Source organism: Phacochoerus africanus, chromosome 3, assembly GCF_016906955.1.
Source record: "Phacochoerus africanus isolate WHEZ1 chromosome 3, ROS_Pafr_v1, whole genome shotgun sequence".
NCBI classification, from domain to species: Eukaryota; Metazoa; Chordata; class Mammalia; order Artiodactyla; family Suidae; genus Phacochoerus; species Phacochoerus africanus.
This window is the reverse complement of record NC_062546.1, coordinates 138,309,195-138,328,788: the sequence shown is the minus strand read 5'-3', so window position 1 is coordinate 138,328,788 and position 19,594 is coordinate 138,309,195. Positions and strand designations below refer to the sequence as shown.

General features: G+C 36.4%; 1 protein-coding gene across 1 annotated transcript in view; it reads left to right on the top strand.

Annotated features, from left to right (window-relative positions):
- The window catches only part of SCN9A (sodium voltage-gated channel alpha subunit 9), a 162,803-nt gene that overhangs the window by 70,293 nt on the left and 72,916 nt on the right, over window positions 1–19,594 (top strand). Inside the window, exons 3-11 of the mRNA XM_047772799.1 lie at window positions 2,648–2,766; window positions 3,102–3,191; window positions 3,724–3,852; window positions 5,267–5,358; window positions 6,342–6,551; window positions 12,634–12,697; window positions 13,960–14,101; window positions 16,313–16,519; window positions 18,115–18,402. Of these exons, the coding sequence (XP_047628755.1) occupies window positions 2,648–2,766; window positions 3,102–3,191; window positions 3,724–3,852; window positions 5,267–5,358; window positions 6,342–6,551; window positions 12,634–12,697; window positions 13,960–14,101; window positions 16,313–16,519; window positions 18,115–18,402 (1,341 nt within the window). The remainder of the gene's footprint in view (window positions 1–2,647; window positions 2,767–3,101; window positions 3,192–3,723; window positions 3,853–5,266; window positions 5,359–6,341; window positions 6,552–12,633; window positions 12,698–13,959; window positions 14,102–16,312; window positions 16,520–18,114; window positions 18,403–19,594) is intronic.

Sequence of the window (19,594 nt, the reverse complement as noted above, 5' to 3'; positions counted from 1 at the left end):
AAATAGGACACAATAAACTAATGATAGAAGTTAGGACTTCATTTTTATGAATGATGAATAGATTAAGTGCTTTTGAATAGTTTTATGCAGTGTCCTTAAGAAATAATAAGTTACTGATCACCCTCTGCTATGGGTAGTAAGAGGACAGGTACACTGTCTTATTATCTTCATATCCTTGGGTGCCTTATATGTTGCCTATAATATTAGCAGCTACTCTCACCATTTACTAATAATTTACAATGTACCAACCAGAATTTAAAAGCTTCACAGGCACTAAGTGCTAGCTCTCAATTTGTGAAATGGTAGCTCTGGAATTTAGAATCCTATTGGCCCAACACGAGAGCTTGTACTCTTTAAATACCATAATTCTCTAATTTTATGTTCAATAAATTATTAAATATGTGAGCAATATAAAAATACTTTATTCAGAAGTTCTCACTGTGGCTCAGCAGACTGCAAACCTGACTAGTATCCATGAGGATGCAGGTTCAATCCCTGATCTTTGCTCAGTGAGTTAAGGATCTGGTGTGGCCATGAGCTGTGGTGCAGGTCACAGGCTCAACTCAGATCCACATTGCCGTGGCTATGGTGTAAGCTGGCAGCTGCAGCTCTGATTTGCCCCTAGCCTGGAAACTTCTATATGCCACAGGAATGGCCCTAAAAAGAAAAAAAAATCTATTCAGATGTTGACATCTATGCATTTGCTGGTAGGATTTTAGAATTTGCTTAACTCATTCTGATACCCAAAATTTCATAGGCATACCTATTTCCCACCTATAATTAACTCCTGGATATGTATAAACCCAGGCAATCCTAAAGAAGTTTTCATTTCAGATAAAATAGGGAATTTGAATTTAAAAATAGCAAACTAACTCTTTTTTTTTAATTTCAAGTACAAGATAACTTGATCTTGCCAAGTTGGAGCAGCAGTATAATTTTCACATTAGCTCAGATGACCTCTGGCTCACAAAGTCACCCTGATTATTCTGACAGACATGACCCTGGTCCCTCTTTACCCTCATGCTCTGAAAACCATTTGTATTTCTCTGTGTGATACCTATAACATCTTGCCTTGGATTAGAGTTTTTATTGCTTTTCTAGGAATCTTTTTTTTTTTTTTTTGTCTTTTTGCCATTTCTTGGGCCACTCTCGCAGCATATGGAGGTTCCCAGGCTAGGGGGTCGAATCGGAGCTGTAGCCACCGGCCTATGCCAGAGCCACAGTAACGCGGGATCCGAGCCACATCTGTGACCTACAACACAGCTCACGGCAACGCCGGATCATTAACCCACTGAGCAAGGGCAGGGATCGAACCCGCAACCTCATGGTTCCTAGCTGGATTTGTTAACCACTGCGCCACGACGGGAACTCCGGAATCTTTTTGAATGCAAAACTCAGGCCACATTTCTTTTCAGACTCCTTTCATTGCCTTTTATGCCATAGTTGTTCACTGCGCAATTATAGAAAATAAGAGATGAATGAGTTTTAAAAGGCACAGTAAATTGAGATTTAAGAAAGCAATAGTTGTACTTAAAGACGAGGTATTTTAAAACTAATTTTCAACGTGAAAGTGAACTTTCTGTTAAATTATGTTTATACATAACTGGTATAGTGAAAGGGACCAAGAATATTTTTTAAAAGTACATCTGAAAATAATAGATTCTGACTTGTTTTCTTGGGAGCAGTGCCATGAATAAAAAGCAAGATTACCTGCAGTTACTTCTGCAATTTGGTGAAAAGTTTTATTACCAGAAACCCATTCATAAGCTTATGTAACTTCTCCATGACACAAGGAATTTGCTTGCCAACTGCAGAAAAATGAGACACGGACTTGAAATTGGTCTGATTTCCAAGTCAATTCCTTAGGTTGTTTTAATGTTTTGTTGTTTTTGCTTGTGTTTTAAATTTTTCAACTAAATATCAAAACCACAGAGAGTATCACTCATTATGCAATGATTATGTAACATATTTTATGAATGTTTGGGTCTATTGATACTATTTTTTAAAATTACTGTGGTTAGTAGCAAGCAAGTCCTTTAATTTGTATTCTCTTATTTTAGCTGTTACTGGAATTCCACCTAAAATAGGAAAACTGAATTGAGTAATAGGATTCTTTCAACTCTGATGTTCCTTAAAATATATGAAAATATTTTTTTGAAAGAACTCATGTTTTGGAACATATGCTACTAACCATGACAATAGCCAACTTGCATTAAAATTCTCAAAATAATATGATAACAATCAGGGATAGCTAGTTTCTATTTGGTTTGTATAGAAGGCAGTGTAATAAAAGACCAAAGTTGTGTTTTAAAGTAATGCCAGTGGCCACAAGTTATTGTTACTGATTTGAATGTTGAAGGGATATGAAAAAGAGAAGACATTATATTTTGAAGGCTCTGAATAATACATGCTCATAAATGGCTCACTTCTTACTTTACTGAGAAGAAATGGACAATGGACTTGAAGTTCATTGGCCAACATGATGTATGGAGCTGTATTAATGGCAGTGGAACCACATTGCTTGAATCTAATGGAAATGTTTCTTCAATATAACACTACCGAAAGGAGAGGTAAGCTGCAGATGCTAATGTACTAGATTGTAATTTTGGAGTCTCAATTTCATACTGTCTTCTTCTTGCTCCCCCAGACTTTCATAGTGTTAAACAAAGGGAAAACAATCTTCCGTTTCAATGCTGCCCCTGCTTTGTACATGCTTTCTCCTTTCAGTCCTCTAAGAAGAATATCTATTAAGATTTTAGTACATGCATATCCTTTTTAAAAGGCTTACTTACAATAATTCTTTAAGTGTAATTTTTGCTATTTTATTTAAACATAAATTGTAGTCCTTTTGTACCTGTAAAGACTCTGGTTTATCCATTTCGGTATAATTTGGTGTAGATCTCTGAGTAGACAGAGAATGGCAATTTTGGCATTTGAGGGTAAACTACTTTTATCTATTACTTGCTTGTTCAAAGAGATTTTTTAAGGCCTTTGGACTTATTTAGAATTATCTTGTAGTGAAAAATTGTTAGCATTTCAACAAATGTCATAGTCGAAGTTGCCACTGTAGTCTTTTATTATATTCCTTGACTCTAAGCTACCTTATTCAGCATGCTTATCATGTGCACTATTCTGACGAACTGCATATTTATGACCATGAGTAACCCTCCAGATTGGACCAAGAATGTAGAGTAAGTGGGTATAAGTACATTTCAATATAGTCTTAGTATGGTTATTTTTATCCTTTGTTTTATATACATGGATATTATTGCACTTATAAAAACTGTGGTGTTTATCTTCCCATGTTATATAGTTGCTTTTCTTTCAATTATTTTATTTCCTTTACAGCATTAACCTGCTAATATTAGAGCAGAATAATACATGCTACAGTCTTTTGTAAAAAAAAAAAAAAATGACCTTATCAGATCCTTGTTCTTAGACAAGTCACCTATCTGTTGTTCTTGGGTATATTTTTGATAGGAACGATGTAGGGATTTTCTAGGCAGACCTAACACCTGTGTTCTTAGTAATTTTTAAACACCTCTACTTTCTGGGAGTATTTCTGATATACACATTTTAAGATTTTCTGGAAATCTTTACTATAGTTTATTATAATAGAATGGGTCCGTATTACCAGCTTTGATTGAAAAGAAAAAATTATCAAGATTCACATGGTACCATATTATTTTCACACTTAATATCACAATGGATCCTTGTGTCTAGGTACACTTTTACTGGAATATATACTTTTGAATCACTTGTAAAAATTCTTGCAAGAGGCTTCTGTATAGGAGAATTCACTTTCCTTCGTGACCCGTGGAACTGGCTTGATTTTGTCGTCATTGTTTTTGCGTAAGTATTTTCAGTTTTTTGAAATGCCTGATTCATGAAAATCTCAGACAGCACAGTATTCCCGTAAGAACAGACCTTTGGCATCTGACTTTTCCTGCATATAATGGATGCATTAAAGGATACTCTATGAAAGCTAATCAAAAAAAATTTTTTTTTCCGGAAAAAAAGCATTTCCCACTCAAAAATGTATGACATCAAGATAGAAAATCTTCCTCACGCTCAGCACTTAGATGTACAGTATATGCAGTGCCATTTAGATACACACTTTCTCCAAGTTCTTATTTAAAACTTGGTAAGATCCATGAGAAGCACAGGAAAAGCTCAGGCCTTTATTATAAGTACTCTTTTTATTAACCTATATTATTCAAAAGCTAAAATATAGAAGGAAATCTTTTTTAAAAGTCTGTTGCAGCATACTAAATCTAACATTAATACATTTTGAATGCATTATATGTGCATCCACGGTTTATTTTCAAAGGAAAAAAATCACATTAAGATATAATTTTAATTTATTCATATTGCTGCTCTTTTCCTAAATATATTTGTCCAAAATACTTCTTTACTTTTTAAATCTCAAACCTAAATACAGTATTTTTTCCCTATGTCATTTTGAATAGTAAAAGTAATACGGTTTCATTGGAGGTATTTAGATAGACCGTAAAAGTAATACGGGTTCATTGGAGGTATTTAGATAGACCGTAAGACCCACCTCTGCATCCATCAGGCTCACTTTTTTTGTGGTCACATCTGACTGCTGTGGTCCCACCCACCACTGCTGCTAAGACAAAACTGAGCCAAAGAAGGCTATATCTTTTCAGGGATCTCCTATTTATTGAGTATAATTTATGCACCATAAAATTACCTTTTTAAAGTATGAAATTCACTGTTTTTTCTTATGTTCACAAAGTTATAAAACCATCACCATTCTCTGATTCCAGAATATTTTCATCATCTCAGAAAGCAGTTACTTCCATTTGTCCTCCCCTCAGTCCCTGGAAACCACTCACCTGTGTTCCATCTCTAAGAATTTGCCTATTTTAGATATTTCATATGATGGATGTAGTATGTGGCCTTTTGTATCTGGCTTCTTTGAATTAGCATACCATTTTCAAGATTTCCTGCTGCCGTTTTATAGAATATTAAATACCTAAATTACCATAATGTCGAAGTCTGGTAACTGAAACATTAAGTTGTTTATTTAGGCATTTAAGCTTATGAATCCATTTTAATAATATACTTATATTTTGCTCACATCAAATGAATCAAATTAAATTAGTAATGATAGAAACAAAAGACTTGCAGAACTATGACTTTAAATAAGAAGTTCCAAACATAAGAAGTACCTTGACTAAAGGCACAGGTAAGTATCATAGAATCTATCTAAATTCTGAATAACTCTGATTTAATTCTACAGGTATTTAACAGAATTTGTAAACCTAGGCAATGTTTCAGCTCTTCGAACTTTCAGAGTGTTGAGAGCTTTGAAAACTATTTCTGTAATCCCAGGTAAGAAGTAATTGGTGTGAAGCATTAGGCCACTCATAACTCCAACTATTTGGGAGTTGTCTTTGTTTGTTTGTGTGTGTGTTGTCACTGTGTTTGTGTATAAACTCCCCTATTACAGATATGTGACAGAGTTTGTGGACCTTGGCAATGTTTCAGCGTTGAGAACGTTCAGAGTTCTCCGAGCTTTGAAAACAATTTCAGTCATTCCAGGTGAGAGTGGGGTTAAACACTGAGGCTGACTTTGATCTTCTGGAAGAAAAACAAGAGAAACTTGCTCTTATGCAATTTTAATTAAATTTGATCTCTTACGTTTTTCACAATCGTTATTAAAAGTCAGCCTTTGAGTTTAATCAATTGCATGGGTCTTAGAGGATGAAGATGGCCATTTGGTTCACATCTCAACTTGAAATTTTCCCTCCTGTCTAACAGTTCATTTTCCATTTTGCTTATCCAGGAATGAAAATTTCAGTTTGTTTTAATTGCTTTTCCTATAGTTAAGAAAAGAGTTATAAAATATCAGCATGGGGGGATCGCATGACATAATGATTTTTTCTTTCCTCAACAAACCATATCTTAACTGAAAATTAGTAAGTTGTTACTATATGCTGTAATTTAGCCTTTTTTTGTTTTGTTTTGTGTTATAAGAGATGGTTTGTTTGATATTCACTGAATTGGAACTTTTTAAAAATTATCTTTATGAGTGAGTGTGGATATGGTTGGAAAAACCAAATTACTCATTTTAGCAGCGTGGTTATTCTTTGGAAAATTTTCTGTTTTTCTATCATTTGCTGTAATATACAGAAACAAAGTATATAAAACAGCAGTCTCCCCTTTTGAGCTGGTAGGCTCTTGTTAATTTAGGTTATTTAAGGTTCACTGATTTGATAAAATGCATGCATTTCTAGGAAAGCTTGTGTTTTGATTTTGTTTCTCATTCAGAGGCTTTATTTCATTTTGAACACCCTTTTCCCCTCTGTATGCAGGCCTGAAGACCATTGTGGGGGCTCTGATCCAGTCTGTGAAGAAGCTCTCTGATGTCATGATCCTGACTGTGTTCTGTTTGAGCGTCTTTGCACTGATTGGGCTGCAGCTCTTTATGGGCAACCTGAAGCACAAATGTGTGCGGTCACCCCTTGAAACTAATGAAACAATAGAAAGCATATTGCTTAACCTCGATGAAGCAGACTATAAAAGTAAGAGTGCCCTGTGTTTGTTAATAGGTTGTTCTCTTTTGGCAGTGAAATGTTGCTTTCACTTTAATAATTTCAGAATTATTCAAATAGAACGTTTCTGCAGTGAGTTTGGAACATGTTATATTTTTGTAAATTTCCCTGGATCTAAGTTTCCTAGCAGTTCTAATATTGAGAACATGAGATAGTTCCATAATTCTCAATTGCTGTAAGATAAAAAGGAATAAATTTGTTCTAGAGAAATAAATTTAGCTATGAATTAATGATAGTAACCATTACATTTTATCATAAGATATATCTTATGTATCTTTTATTGTATAATTCATAATTTAATTTACTCTAATAATATTTTACTTATTTTTATAACTACAACATTGTACAGTGATGTTAATCATAGTATAATTATACTGTTAATTATCACATGTTAACATGTCTGTCTCAGTAGTATTTCTAAAGACTTGTGTAAGCAGAAGAATATACTCAGCATTATAGGCATTGTCCTTATGACCAATGATGAGTTTCACAGCTCTTTCTAATGGTGTCCTTTAATCTAGCTATTGACCATCAAAAGTTTTTTTTTTTTTTTTTTGTCTTTTGTCTTTTTAGGGCTGCACTCACAGCATATGGAGATTCCCAGGCTAGGGGTCAAATGGGAGCTATAGCTACCAGACTACACCACAGCCACAGCAACGCTGGATCCAAGCCGTGTCTGCGACTTACACCAAAGCTCACGGCAACTCTGGATTCTTAACCACCTGAGCAAGGCCAGGGATCGAACCTGCTTCCTCAGGGATGCTAGTTGGGTTCTTGAACCACTGAGCCATGACGGGAACTCCTATCTTTTTTGTTTGTTGTTCTTTTGTTTTGTTTTGTTTTGTTTGAAAAGTTTAATTCGTCAGAATTAGGTCTATAGGTACCATTTGAGATGATTTGTAAATTAAGTAGATCAAAAGTCTACTTAATTCACAAGTGTATTGTAGAGTATCTTACAGAAAGCATAAACTGCATGTTTTATAAACGGTTATCCCCTAACACAGTTTCTCAAACAGAGCTGATGAGTTTGGGTGAGGCTGAGATCATGCAAGATTCTACTTTCTGTCTGACACCTGCAATGGGTCTGTATGATGTTGCCCAATGAACTCATAAACCTTAATAGATAATTAGATCCAGAGATGAGGTGGGCATGTAGGTACCTTTGATAGAAGGAAATCAGGGAGTAAAACAGGATTCTCCTCTAATAGTAAAGAGCTGTATACATCAGTTTTTATTCTTTGTGTTTTTTTTTTTTTTCTACTCACTGGAGAATATAAAGACAAATAAAACCTAGCTAATATAGTAAAAGACTATAAAGATAACTGAAGAAAAATACAAGCATAAATCAAGAAAACAAGATTAACTGATTCACTTTGCTATATGCCTGAAATTAACACAACTGTGTAAGTCAATTGTATTCCAATACAATGTTTAGAAAAGGAAAACAGAAGGTTTTCAAGGAAAATATTTAATGCGTATTTTTCATTACTAGTATTTGATGAGGAATTTAGCATATTTTCCTTTCCTTTTTTTCTTTACTTACTTTTTCAGCTTCTGGTTTTCGTTAATACAATCTTAAATTTTAGCTCAAATTTCCAAAGAAATTTATATTTTCTTGATTTATAAGCCAAAAAAGTAGTATATCTCATAAGTAATTGTTGACATTGAATTGTTCTACAAATTGTTCTACAACGCTTACTTAAATTTGATGTTTTTATGCAAAGATCACTACCAGCCCTTTATTTCTGAATCCTGAGCACATTCTTAAGCTCATGATAGGAATGGTTTTTTTCAGCCCTGCTGGAATTTTACTTCAAGCAATTTTTTTCAAAAAGAGTGGAAAAATCCCTTGAATTTTGCAGTATATCTTCATATTGTGTTTACACAAGAGAATGACAGCTTAACTAACAATGAAATTTTATACCACAATTCTCTTGCTCTATTCTATACATTATTCTTGATTTTCTTCTGAAATATAGTTTCACAGTGGAGATGTTTGTGTTAAGTCTGAGTTTGGTTTCCCACCTGTTTTTGGTGTCATAGAAGCCTGGTCTCACTGCGGTATATATCCAGGCATTCATTTATCTTGTGTGTTTATTGGTTGCTTCCCTGGGCTAAGTAAGCACTGTGCAGTTTCCTGGAGCTGTAGCAATGAACATGATAACATAAATCCCTGCTTCCACAGAGCCTATCTTCTAGGGAGAATGAAAGAGTAAAAGAAGAGGAACAGACACAAGAATATTACAAGTTACAACAAATACTATGCAAAGAAAATAAGTCTCAGGGGCTGAGATACCAACTAAATGAAAAGATCCCTCTGAGGAGGTGACATTTTAACAGAGATCTAAAGGACAATGAGCAGCCAGTAAATAGCATGAGTGTTTATGGGGGCTGCTGCTTGACATTGAAGGAAGAGCATGTGGAAAAGCCCTGAGACAAGAAAGAGTATATGTGTTTAAAGAATGGGAGAACACAAGTGTGGTTAGATTTTGGCAAAGGAGATGTAGAATGGCAGCAGAGAAAGTAAGAGAAAAAGGCAGGGGTCATATCATGAAGGGAAAGGGAGTTTGGATTTTAATTTAAATGCAGTGGTTTTTATCACTTTACCATATGGAGAGCTGATTGGACAAGAGTGGTTGCTAAATTGGAATAAGGAAGACAGTTAGGATGTTGTTTCTGTCATCAAAACAAGAGAAGATTGTGGCTTCCTTCACAGTGGTGGCAGAAAGTGAAAAGGGTGAGTTCAAGATGATACCTTAGAGTTCCCTTGTGGTGCAGGAGGTTAAGGATTCTGACATTGTCACTGCAGCAACTGTGGTGTGGGTTCAGTCCCTGGCCTGGGAACTTCCACATGCTGTGGAAGAAGAAGAAAAAATGATACCTATAGAACTTTCTGAGAGGAGAGGAGGGCTTGGGGATCTCTTCTAGGTTTTTGGCCGTAGTAACTGAATAGATGGCAAGGAGAAATGAGGAAAGGTGGGCAGGTTTGTAGGAGAAAGCTGCTATTAACCAGTCAAAATTGAGATATCATTGGGACATCCAGGTTGAGATATCAAGTAGACAATTGGCAATTTAAGCATAGAGATCAGAGGAACTGCCTGGTTTAGAGATATACACTTTAAAGTAACCAGTGAAAGAAAAGATATGTACACAAATACATACATCCTTCTGAAAAAGAACCCTGATTTTGATAAGTAGGTAGAGAATGGACAACTTGGTGTTTTAAGTAGATTTGGTGTTTAGAGGATGCTCATCGCCAGAACCCCAATGTCTAGAAGGCAGGGAGCAAGAAGGTGTTTTAAGTAGATTTGGTGTTTAGAGGATGCTCATCGCCAGAACCCCAATGTCTAGAAGGCAGGGAGCAAGAAGGACCCAGAAAAAGACTCAGAGAAAAAATGGCCAGTACAGTAAGAAGCAGAGATTTAAGTAGTGAAGCCAAGAAAAGAAAATATGTTGAGAAAAGGGAGTTCTTGTGCTGAATGATGCTGCAAGATCAAGGATTAAGATCAAGATCAAGGATGAGGAAGATAGAGAAATATATATTAGCTTAAACAAGCATGGAAGCCACTAGGGGACTTGGATGAGGAAATTTTAGTGGAGTGGTAGGAGCACAAGGTTGGACTAAGGTGATGACAGGGGCGACTAAGATGTCGAAGAGAAGACAGTATGCACAGACAATTCTCCTAAGAAATTTGGCTGTAAAGGGAATCAGGGGAGTTCCCATTGTAGCTCAGGGGTAATGAACCTGTCTAGTATCCCTGATGATGAGGGTTTGATCCCCGGTTTGATCGTGAACCATCTAATCCATGATTCCAGATGGGCAATAATAAGAAGGGAATTCTCAACACCACAAAGGCAATGAGATAGGAAAGGTCTTAGGTTAGACAATCCCCTGAGAGCTGATAATAGTACTTCATGTCTCAGAACACTGACCTGACAATAGGCCTCAGTGGGTTAAGGTTCCAGCTTTGCCATGAGCTGTGGTGTAGGCTGGCAGCTGCAGCTCTGATCAACCCCTAGCCTGGGAACGTCCATGTGCTGCACATGCAGCCTTAAAAAGAAAAAACTAAAAACTAACAAACAAAAATTATTTTTTTAAAAAGGGAATCAATAATAGGGATGATGGCTGGCATTTTTTTAAAAACATGGATTTTGATAGGGATGTTAGAAATGAATGAGTAGGAAAATACAGAGTGCTAATTCAGGAGAGAGGAGGCAGGCAAGCCCTTGAGAAATCAGAGAGACTTCTCTGCCATGGAAGCAGGAGGAAAGATGGAGGAGCAGGCTACAGCCTAATCAGGATAGGATTAAGTCCAACCCAGTGGCTTTTATGTCCTCAGAAAATTGTGGGATGGGATCACTGGCTGGGAGTCCAAAGGAGGAATTCTCTTTGTATTACATTTTCCCTTTGCATGTTAAACTTAAATTCTCTTGAGGCCTAATTATCCTGATAATTTACTGGTTACTTGTTTAGGAATTATATTAGAGTGCTTCTCAAGACCAGAGTGTGTTACTCCCATTGCTTTACCCTTCATCATTCATGGACTGAGGTAAATCTGTTATCTGCCTTCCCCTCTGACCCCCACATGCCAGCACAGGTAGCACTAGAGCCCATCTAGAGATGATTGGTAAATGTTAACTGGTCTTACCTGAAAGGATAACTCTAACATAATCTTCCATAATAAAACCATCTTGGAGGTTTATGTGTAAAAATTTGCATGATAACCTCCCCATCCTCATTCTGCCATGCGCAATGAGGCATAATGGTACCATGTAAGGGGAAAATGTGCTTTTATTTCAGTTCTATATCCTCAACATTCAGAACTTATAAGCCCTGAATAGGTAGATACTGGTGAATAAACAATGAGAGAATTTCAGAAAACACGTTCCCTTCATTTATAGCATTGCCTTGCTGACTTCCTCTTCTGGAATACTTGGAGTTTTGCCCAGGGATATTTTCATTCCCTTCCTCCCCTCCCCCTTTCCCTCCCCTTCCTATAGCTTGATGATGACTCCCATCTTTATATCTTCATCCTTGATCCCTTCACTAACCTCAAGACTCATAACAATCAAATCACGTACTTGATAAATATAAAACCTACTTACTAATCATCTCTCTTCCACATACCCCATAGGCAGACCATCAGCAAATCCTGCCGCCTTTATCCCATCCCCAGCTCTCTGTATCCATGGCTACTCTCTGAATGTAGCCATGTTACCTCTCATTGTGGTCATTTAGCTTGTATCCCTTCTTCTACCCCTGCCCTCCTATAGTCCACAGTCCACAAAGCAGCAACAGCAACATTTTAAAATGTTACTTATCAGCTCATTTCTCCACCTCCTACTTCTTTTACTTCCTATCACTTAAAATCCAAACTCCTTTCCATGGCATATAAAGCCTTGCTCCATGGCCCCTGCCTCCCTCAGCCACCACAATTCTCCTCACTCACTGTGCTGTAACATGTGCTGGCCGTCTCACCAACTTTATTTCTAGCTCAGGGTTCTTTGCCCTTTATTCTTCATCCTGTCAAGACATCTCTTTACCAGATACTTTGAATGGCTGGCTTTTTTGTAGCATTTAGGCTCTAGTTCAAATGTCATCTCTTCTCTTTACCAGATACTTTGAATGGCTGGCTTTTTTGTAGCATTTAGGCTCTAGTTCAAATGTCATCTCTTTAGAAAAGGTTTCCCTGACCACATATATTGTATTATTTTAATTTGTTTTCTTTAGGGCATTTATCCCTATGTGAAAATACCTTGTTTTTTTACTTATTTTTAAGTGTCTTTCTCCATCCCCAATCTCAACCCTTACCTAAACATAAAACTCTGTAAAACAATGATCTTGTTTATCATATTTATCATTGTATTCACTGCCTGGCCCATAAGTGGGTATCAGTAAATACTGAGGGAAAATATATGAGAGTATAATAAATGAATGCCAATTGCCTGGGACTGGGCCTGAATGTGGTGAATATGTCAATTAACTTTTTGCTGTATCACTCTTAAAGCTTACCCTCCATAATGTTATTTTGTTCACTTTCTTCCTAAACAGAATATTTGTATTACTTGGAGGGATCCAAAGATGCTCTCCTTTGTGGTTTCAGCACAGATTCAGGGTATGTAATATTTGCTTTGATTTTCATCTAAAGGCTGAAAAAAAAAAAAAGGAAAAGCAAACTCAATCAATTTGCTAAAAGAACCTTTTCTTCTATATTATTTTCATATATTTCATGACATTCCTTGACTCATTCTGTCCCACAGTGAGTCAAGAATTTAAAATGTTCACGGTTAATGCATATTTTTGAAAGCAAGACCTTGAGGTAGTGCTTGAATTAAAACAAGAAACAAGACACACAGATCTTAAGAAAGCAGAAAAAAAAATTGCTTCCAGAAAACTCCACCAAAGTTGGTTGGATAGTTTCCAGACTTCTTTCTGGAAAGGAGAGTGACACTGTTGGGGAGTAGAAATCCCCAATTCTATTCATTCTCCAGTCAATTATGGTTCATAGGTTCCTGAATGCAGTGACATTCTGGCCACTCTAAACGAAAGAATCTCATGGATACTTTGTCTTAAAGATATTTCAAGAATGTCATATTTATGTCAGTATCTACTCTGCTGTTTCTCCCATACACCAACTTCATTTCTGCTGCAGGGCCTTTGTTCTTTCATTCCCTCTGCCCAGAAATCTCTTGACCAGTCTCTGTGTATGCACTGGGAATGTAAACGTAAACAAGATAAAGTTGGTGCTCCCAAAGACACCTTAGAACATTGTTTTTACTTGGCATCATGGATACCAATCTATGAAGTAAAAAGAAAAAAACCTTAAAGCTATAAATCTTTATGAACTTATATGATTGCTAAATATTGACTCTTCTTGATTCTAATTCTCTCCAAGAATAATTTGGGGAGATACAGTTTTATTAGGGGCCTACATGTCAATCTTTACAGATACAAGAACTATTCTGTGACATCTGGTGAAAGTTTCCAAGTTTGGATGATTGATGATGATGATACTAATAGCAGCTACCATTTATTAAATGCCTTTTATGTGTGGGAGCTAGGCTATGTAGTTTCCATACGTTAACTTCTTTAAACTTAATAAAAAGTTTAACCTTTGAAGGTAGGTGTTATTATCTTGTCTCACAGCAAGAAAAAACTGGGTCTTAGGTAACTTGAGTAATTTAACAAAGTCAACAACTAGTAAAAAGTAAGGGTAGCATTCAAGCCAGTTCTTTCTGACTCCAAATAATGTGTTCTTAATGATTATTCAACATTGTCCCTCTAGAAAGGAAGCCTTGAGTTTCTGATTTCTCTGTAGTACTCTTCAGCTCACATCCTGAGGATGCTCTGACATGTGATATCCCTTTTCACATGTAGTCAGTGCCCAGAAGGGTACATCTGTATGAAGGCTGGCAGGAACCCTGATTATGGCTACACGAGCTTCGATACCTTCAGTTGGGCCTTCTTAGCCTTGTTTCGACTAATGACCCAGGATTACTGGGAAAACCTTTACCAACAGGTGGGTGCCAAAAAAAAAAAAAATTCATCATATTCACTGCACAAAAATCTGATGTATGCTCCTTATCAGCTTTATATACAAGGTGTTTTATTCAGTTTTGAATGGAGAAAACACTATTGTCTTAGTACTAAAATCTAACACGTTCTAGTTCTAGCACTATGAGAATGAATAGTTTTTAAGTCATTAATTATTTTCTTATCTGTTCTGGGCTTTTTTATCTATAGCCCTCTTTTCCCCTTTCTGAACATAGCATTTCATGGGGTCCTAGGTAAATAGCAAGAAATGGACTATAATGTTCACAGCACTCCTACATACACTATGCTTTCTGAACATGCCTCTCTGTTTACATGCCCTAAACACCAGCCTCTCCTGTGCTCACCATCCTTTATTTCATGAGCTCCTGGGTACAATTGTTCTGGACTGTATAATATCCCCCCAAATTCATCTGTTGAAGTCTTAACTCCCAGTACTTTAGAATGACTGTATTTGGAATTAGGGCCTTTAAAGAAATAACTAGTTAAAATGAGGCTATTTAGGGTGGGCCCCTGATCCAATCTGGTGTCCTTATAAGAAGCAAACATTAGTACATGAGAGAGAGAGATGCACACACACACACACACACACACGGAGAGAATGCCAAGTGAGGACTCGGTGAGAAGGTGACCATCTACAGCCAAGGAGAGAGGCCTTGTGGGGAACCAACACTTTGATTTCGCCCCATCCTCTGGGACTGTGAGAAAATAAAGTTCTGTTTTTTAAGCTCCCCAACTCATAGCATTTTTTTTATGGCAGCCTGAAAAATAATAATTGAAGACTCAATTTGTGTCTGTAAGTTTTCCTCTCCCAATTCAGTTGCTCCTTCCTTTACACGTCCATGCTCTATGGCTAGTCTCCAGTATACAGTGTCCATCTCTTGTCCTGAAATTCTTCTTTCACATGGCCATCTCCCATCTCCTCTAACTCGCATGTGATCCTCTCAGGACTGGGAGCTCTATCTTTTCACCTATGTATTCTCAGCACCCAAAGGAAGGAGACCAAAAATGATGAGTCATTTTTCTTAAATTGCCACAGGTGCTACTTTTGGCTTGTTTTATGTTTACTTCATTTCTGAGAATATTATAAATGAATACAGGAATGGTATAAAAATCTACCTCACGGAAAAAAAAAGAAATATGAATGACTTTTTAAGTATGAAAAAAGATATTCACCTTTACTGTACATTAAAACTAGAGTGACATAACTTTTCATCTGTCAGAATGACAAAGATCAAAAAGTAGATTAGGAGTTCCTCCTGTGGCACAACGGATGGGCAGCATATCTGCAGCGCGAAGATGCAGGTTCCATCCCCAGCCCAGCACAGTGGGTTAAAGGAACTGGCATTGCCACAGCTGACACATAAATCACAACTGTGACTCATATCTGACCCCTGACCCGGGAACTCCATATGCCACAGGGTGGCCAAAATAGAAGGAAAAAAAAAAGTAGTTCAAAATAGAGGCACTGTCACACTGAGGTGTGGGGAAGCAGACTCTCTCACTGATTGCTGGAAACCACTGGGCAGGGTAACACAGGAATTTCTATGAAAACTAAAATGAATATACCTGATGAACTAAGAATGCCACTACTAAGAATTTATCCAAAACAAGACATCAGTAACAACAGTAACTGATAGAAAAGGGAACTGAGTTCCTAGGCTTCAGAGCTAGGAAAAAGAGACTTATTTTTCATTTCATATCTGTTTGTGCTATTTGAATTTTTTAGTGTTAATTAAACATACATGAAAGATTAATATTTACCTCACATTAGCATAATATACTGTTGTTAATACTTCTTGTTAAAGGTAGAATTTTATCAGTAGTTGTGCTATAGAAATAATCCAGTTCTATAATTTGCAAATGAGTAAAGCAGCTAGTTTTTGAGCAATTTTCAGACTGGGAGAAAAAATTCAAGTCATGATTATGCTTAGTAATAGTCAAGAAACATTCTTCATTTTGGTACAGGTTTAATTGCTGTATCCTATGTACTGAAAAAAGTGTGTATTTTGATACTGGTTGTTTTCCATGAAGGTATAATTTTATTCCTTTATATTTTTGATAACATGAGATTATATAGAACTTTCTGATTTAGCGTGCCAAATACGACATTCAAGTTGAAATGATTTACCAAAAAGCCGTTCTGTGTTATTAAAATAAGGATTTCCATTTTTCCTAGACACTGCGTGCAGCTGGGAAAACCTACATGATCTTCTTTGTTGTGGTGATTTTCCTGGGCTCCTTTTATCTAATAAACTTGATCCTGGCTGTGGTTGCTATGGCCTATGAAGAACAGAACCAGGCAAACATCGAAGAAGCTAGGCAGAAAGAATTAGAATTTCAACAGATGTTAGAGCGACTTAAAAAAGAGCAAGAGGAAGCTGAGGTATTGTTATTTGGTTTACAAATCTTCCTAGAAGTAGGAATGTAAAGGGGAATGACAGAAGCCCTATATCTATACTCAGCCTTTCCTGGGGTGGTTTTCCTCCCTGAATTCTTTTTATAAGAACTGAATCTTCATTCCGATGAGGTGGAAGGAAGCAATTCTGGCTTGAGTTAGGTTTGACATCTGGCCCATTTCACCTAACCCCATAATCAGCTCACTCAGTCTGGCATAGAGAACATTCTAAGCTCTTCCTTCTAAACTGTTACCTATGATTCCTCAGTGTATATACATTATGCAAAGTCCCCAAATATATATGATGCATTTCCCCAGAGGAACAAGTGTACACAGATGTTTAGAGGAAATTATTTTGATGTTAAAGTTAACAGATACTCTGTAGGGTAGACAGCAGATGTGCATGTGTTTTAGTTACTGTTGCAAGGATTAAATGTGAGATGTTGAGAACATAATACTTGTGATGGTGGCCACTTTAGGTTAAGTCACAGATTCTTCGATTTCTCCTTACTTCTCCCTCCAAAGGGTACTTCAGTGGAAAAGTTTAAGAGGATTTGTACTAAGAGAACCAACATTTCAAATATTCTGCAAGGGTATTAAAACATGGTTGATGATTTGACCTAGTTAAATCTCTGAAAGGATACTCACCTATTGGTGGGAGGGTAGTAATCTATAATGCAGAAAAACCTTGATGCAGAAAGTTGTTCAGGGCAGGATTTTAATAATATTAAAAATCAGAAAGCATTTAAATTTCCAAAAAGTAGAAAATGCTTGAGAGGATTATAATATTTTTGTGTCTTAGAGTACTATTCAGCCATAAAATGATGTGTTTTAAAAATATTATGACAGGAAAAAGTGTTAATATAACAGTGTATTAAGTTGTAGAATACAAAATAAGATACAAACAATTTAAAAAGTATACATATAAAGACTGGAAGAAATGTTAACACCAGTTATTTCTAGGATATATGATTATGAATGATTTTTGGTTTTTATTCATAATATCTTTATCTTCCCAGTTTTTATAAGCATTGTTTTATTTTCATAATAAAAGTTTAATTTTTATACAATGGGTAGCAGTAGGCTATCCCAGGAATTTCCCAGGGAACCTCTTAAAAGCTTCTTTCATTTTCTTGAGATATTTTGTAATACTTTATTTTATTTTCAAATAATTCATTCCTCATTAAACTGTAGAATAACATGATTCTGTTGATAATATGTGTTAATTACCCAAACAAGGTATACAAATTATCTCATCATGTGGTTTATGAGTTTTATGTCCCAGAATTACCTAGAATAAAAACTTTCACATATACTACTTAAAATTGCTTACATATATGTATAAATTATATAATAGTTTAATTCCAAAGCATCATATGGCTTTATTACAATGCAGGAGAAGCAGCAAATACATATTTTGTAAACTCTCTGGTCATAATGCAAAGAAAACAACATTACTTCCTGTATAAGGGACCTGATTACATGCAGAGTGTAATTCAATTCATGGTAAATAGATGCCCCATAATAGAGTTTCCCAGTCTTTGGCAGTGACTCACTGTGTGTATGATCTTTTGGTCCCACAGGCAATAGCACTGGCAGCAGCTGAATACACAAGCATTGGGAGAAGCCGAATAATGGGCCTCTCGGAGAGTTCTTCTGAAACATCCAAGCTGAGCTCCAAAAGTGCTAAAGAAAGAAGAAACAGAAGGAAGAAAAAGAATCAAAAAAAGCTCTCCAGTGGGGAAGAAAAGGGAGATGATGAGAAACTATCCAAATCAGAATCAGAGGAGAGCATCAGGAGAAAAAGTTTCCACCTTGGTGTTGAAGGCCACATGCGAGCTCGTGAAAAGAGATTGTCCACCCCTAACCAGGTACCACGGACACTATTGAATGCATGTCACTGGAGATTGGATTATAAAGCAGATTGTTCTATCTTAGGGATGGGACCTCAGAGAGGAGTGACTCTATGTGTAAATTTTTAGGTAAAAACTTACTGATTTCTGAGCAGTTATTCAAAGAACATAAATGGACATGATTTTCCATTTGTTTGACCACTCTGAGGGAGGTTATAGTTTTGAAATTGTCATGTCTTCTCCAACATAAATATTCAAAACAAATATTCATGAGAACCATTGTAGAAATGGTAAAATTATTTATATTATAAATTTTATCTTTATTTAGTCTGTATTTTGTAATGCCTCATTGTTTAAAATGAACCTTAGACTGTTTTTTTTTTCTTTTCTTCACTCCTGCAAGTATCATTAGAATATTAGTCACCCCGCCTCCACCCCACAAATGCACCATCTACTGATATCTAGTCCCATTATCAGTTATGTGTGCTTGTGTGGAATTTCTCTTTCCCTCTTCTTCTTTTTCCATTGAAACCTCCACCTCTCTCCATCCCTCTGCCTACAGAGCTCTAAAATGAACCATTACTTCTATCCTCCTTCACGCTTCCCTCTTTTCCATTGTACAGTCCCTTCAAATCATTTTTCTAAAACAAAGTGGTTCTTCTGCTCAACTTCAAAACAAAACAAAAGAAACAAACATCTCTGTTGAATCACTGCTTGACTGCAGAACAGGACCCACATTTTATCCATGCTTTAGCCTCATTCCCACTTTTTTTGACCTTTAGGTTCCCTCAGTCCTCCATGATTATCTACCCTCACCTACAGGCCCTATATTTTCATGCCTTTATTACTTGGGACTCATGGTTTTCTCTAAGTGGTGATTTTCTTCCTTGTTCTTCTCGTAGCATAAGACCAGTCATTCTTCACCCGTGAGTTAAGTGCCACCCATCCATACACTTTCCTCTCTCCTCTCCACTCCTCCCATCCCCTCTTCAGTTACGCACTCAGAATTACTATTCCTTGCATCTATTTTCATTTAAAACGTCTAGCCTCTGTTACTCATGTCTATAAGATCATACCAGATATACACAAAAAATAAGATTCCCCGCCTGCAAAGATTTCGTAATCTACTTGGGGAGACAGAATTTGAATACATGTGATATCAATAAAAAGAAATGCAACAAGAGCAGTTTGAGCTAGTTTTAAGGTTGAG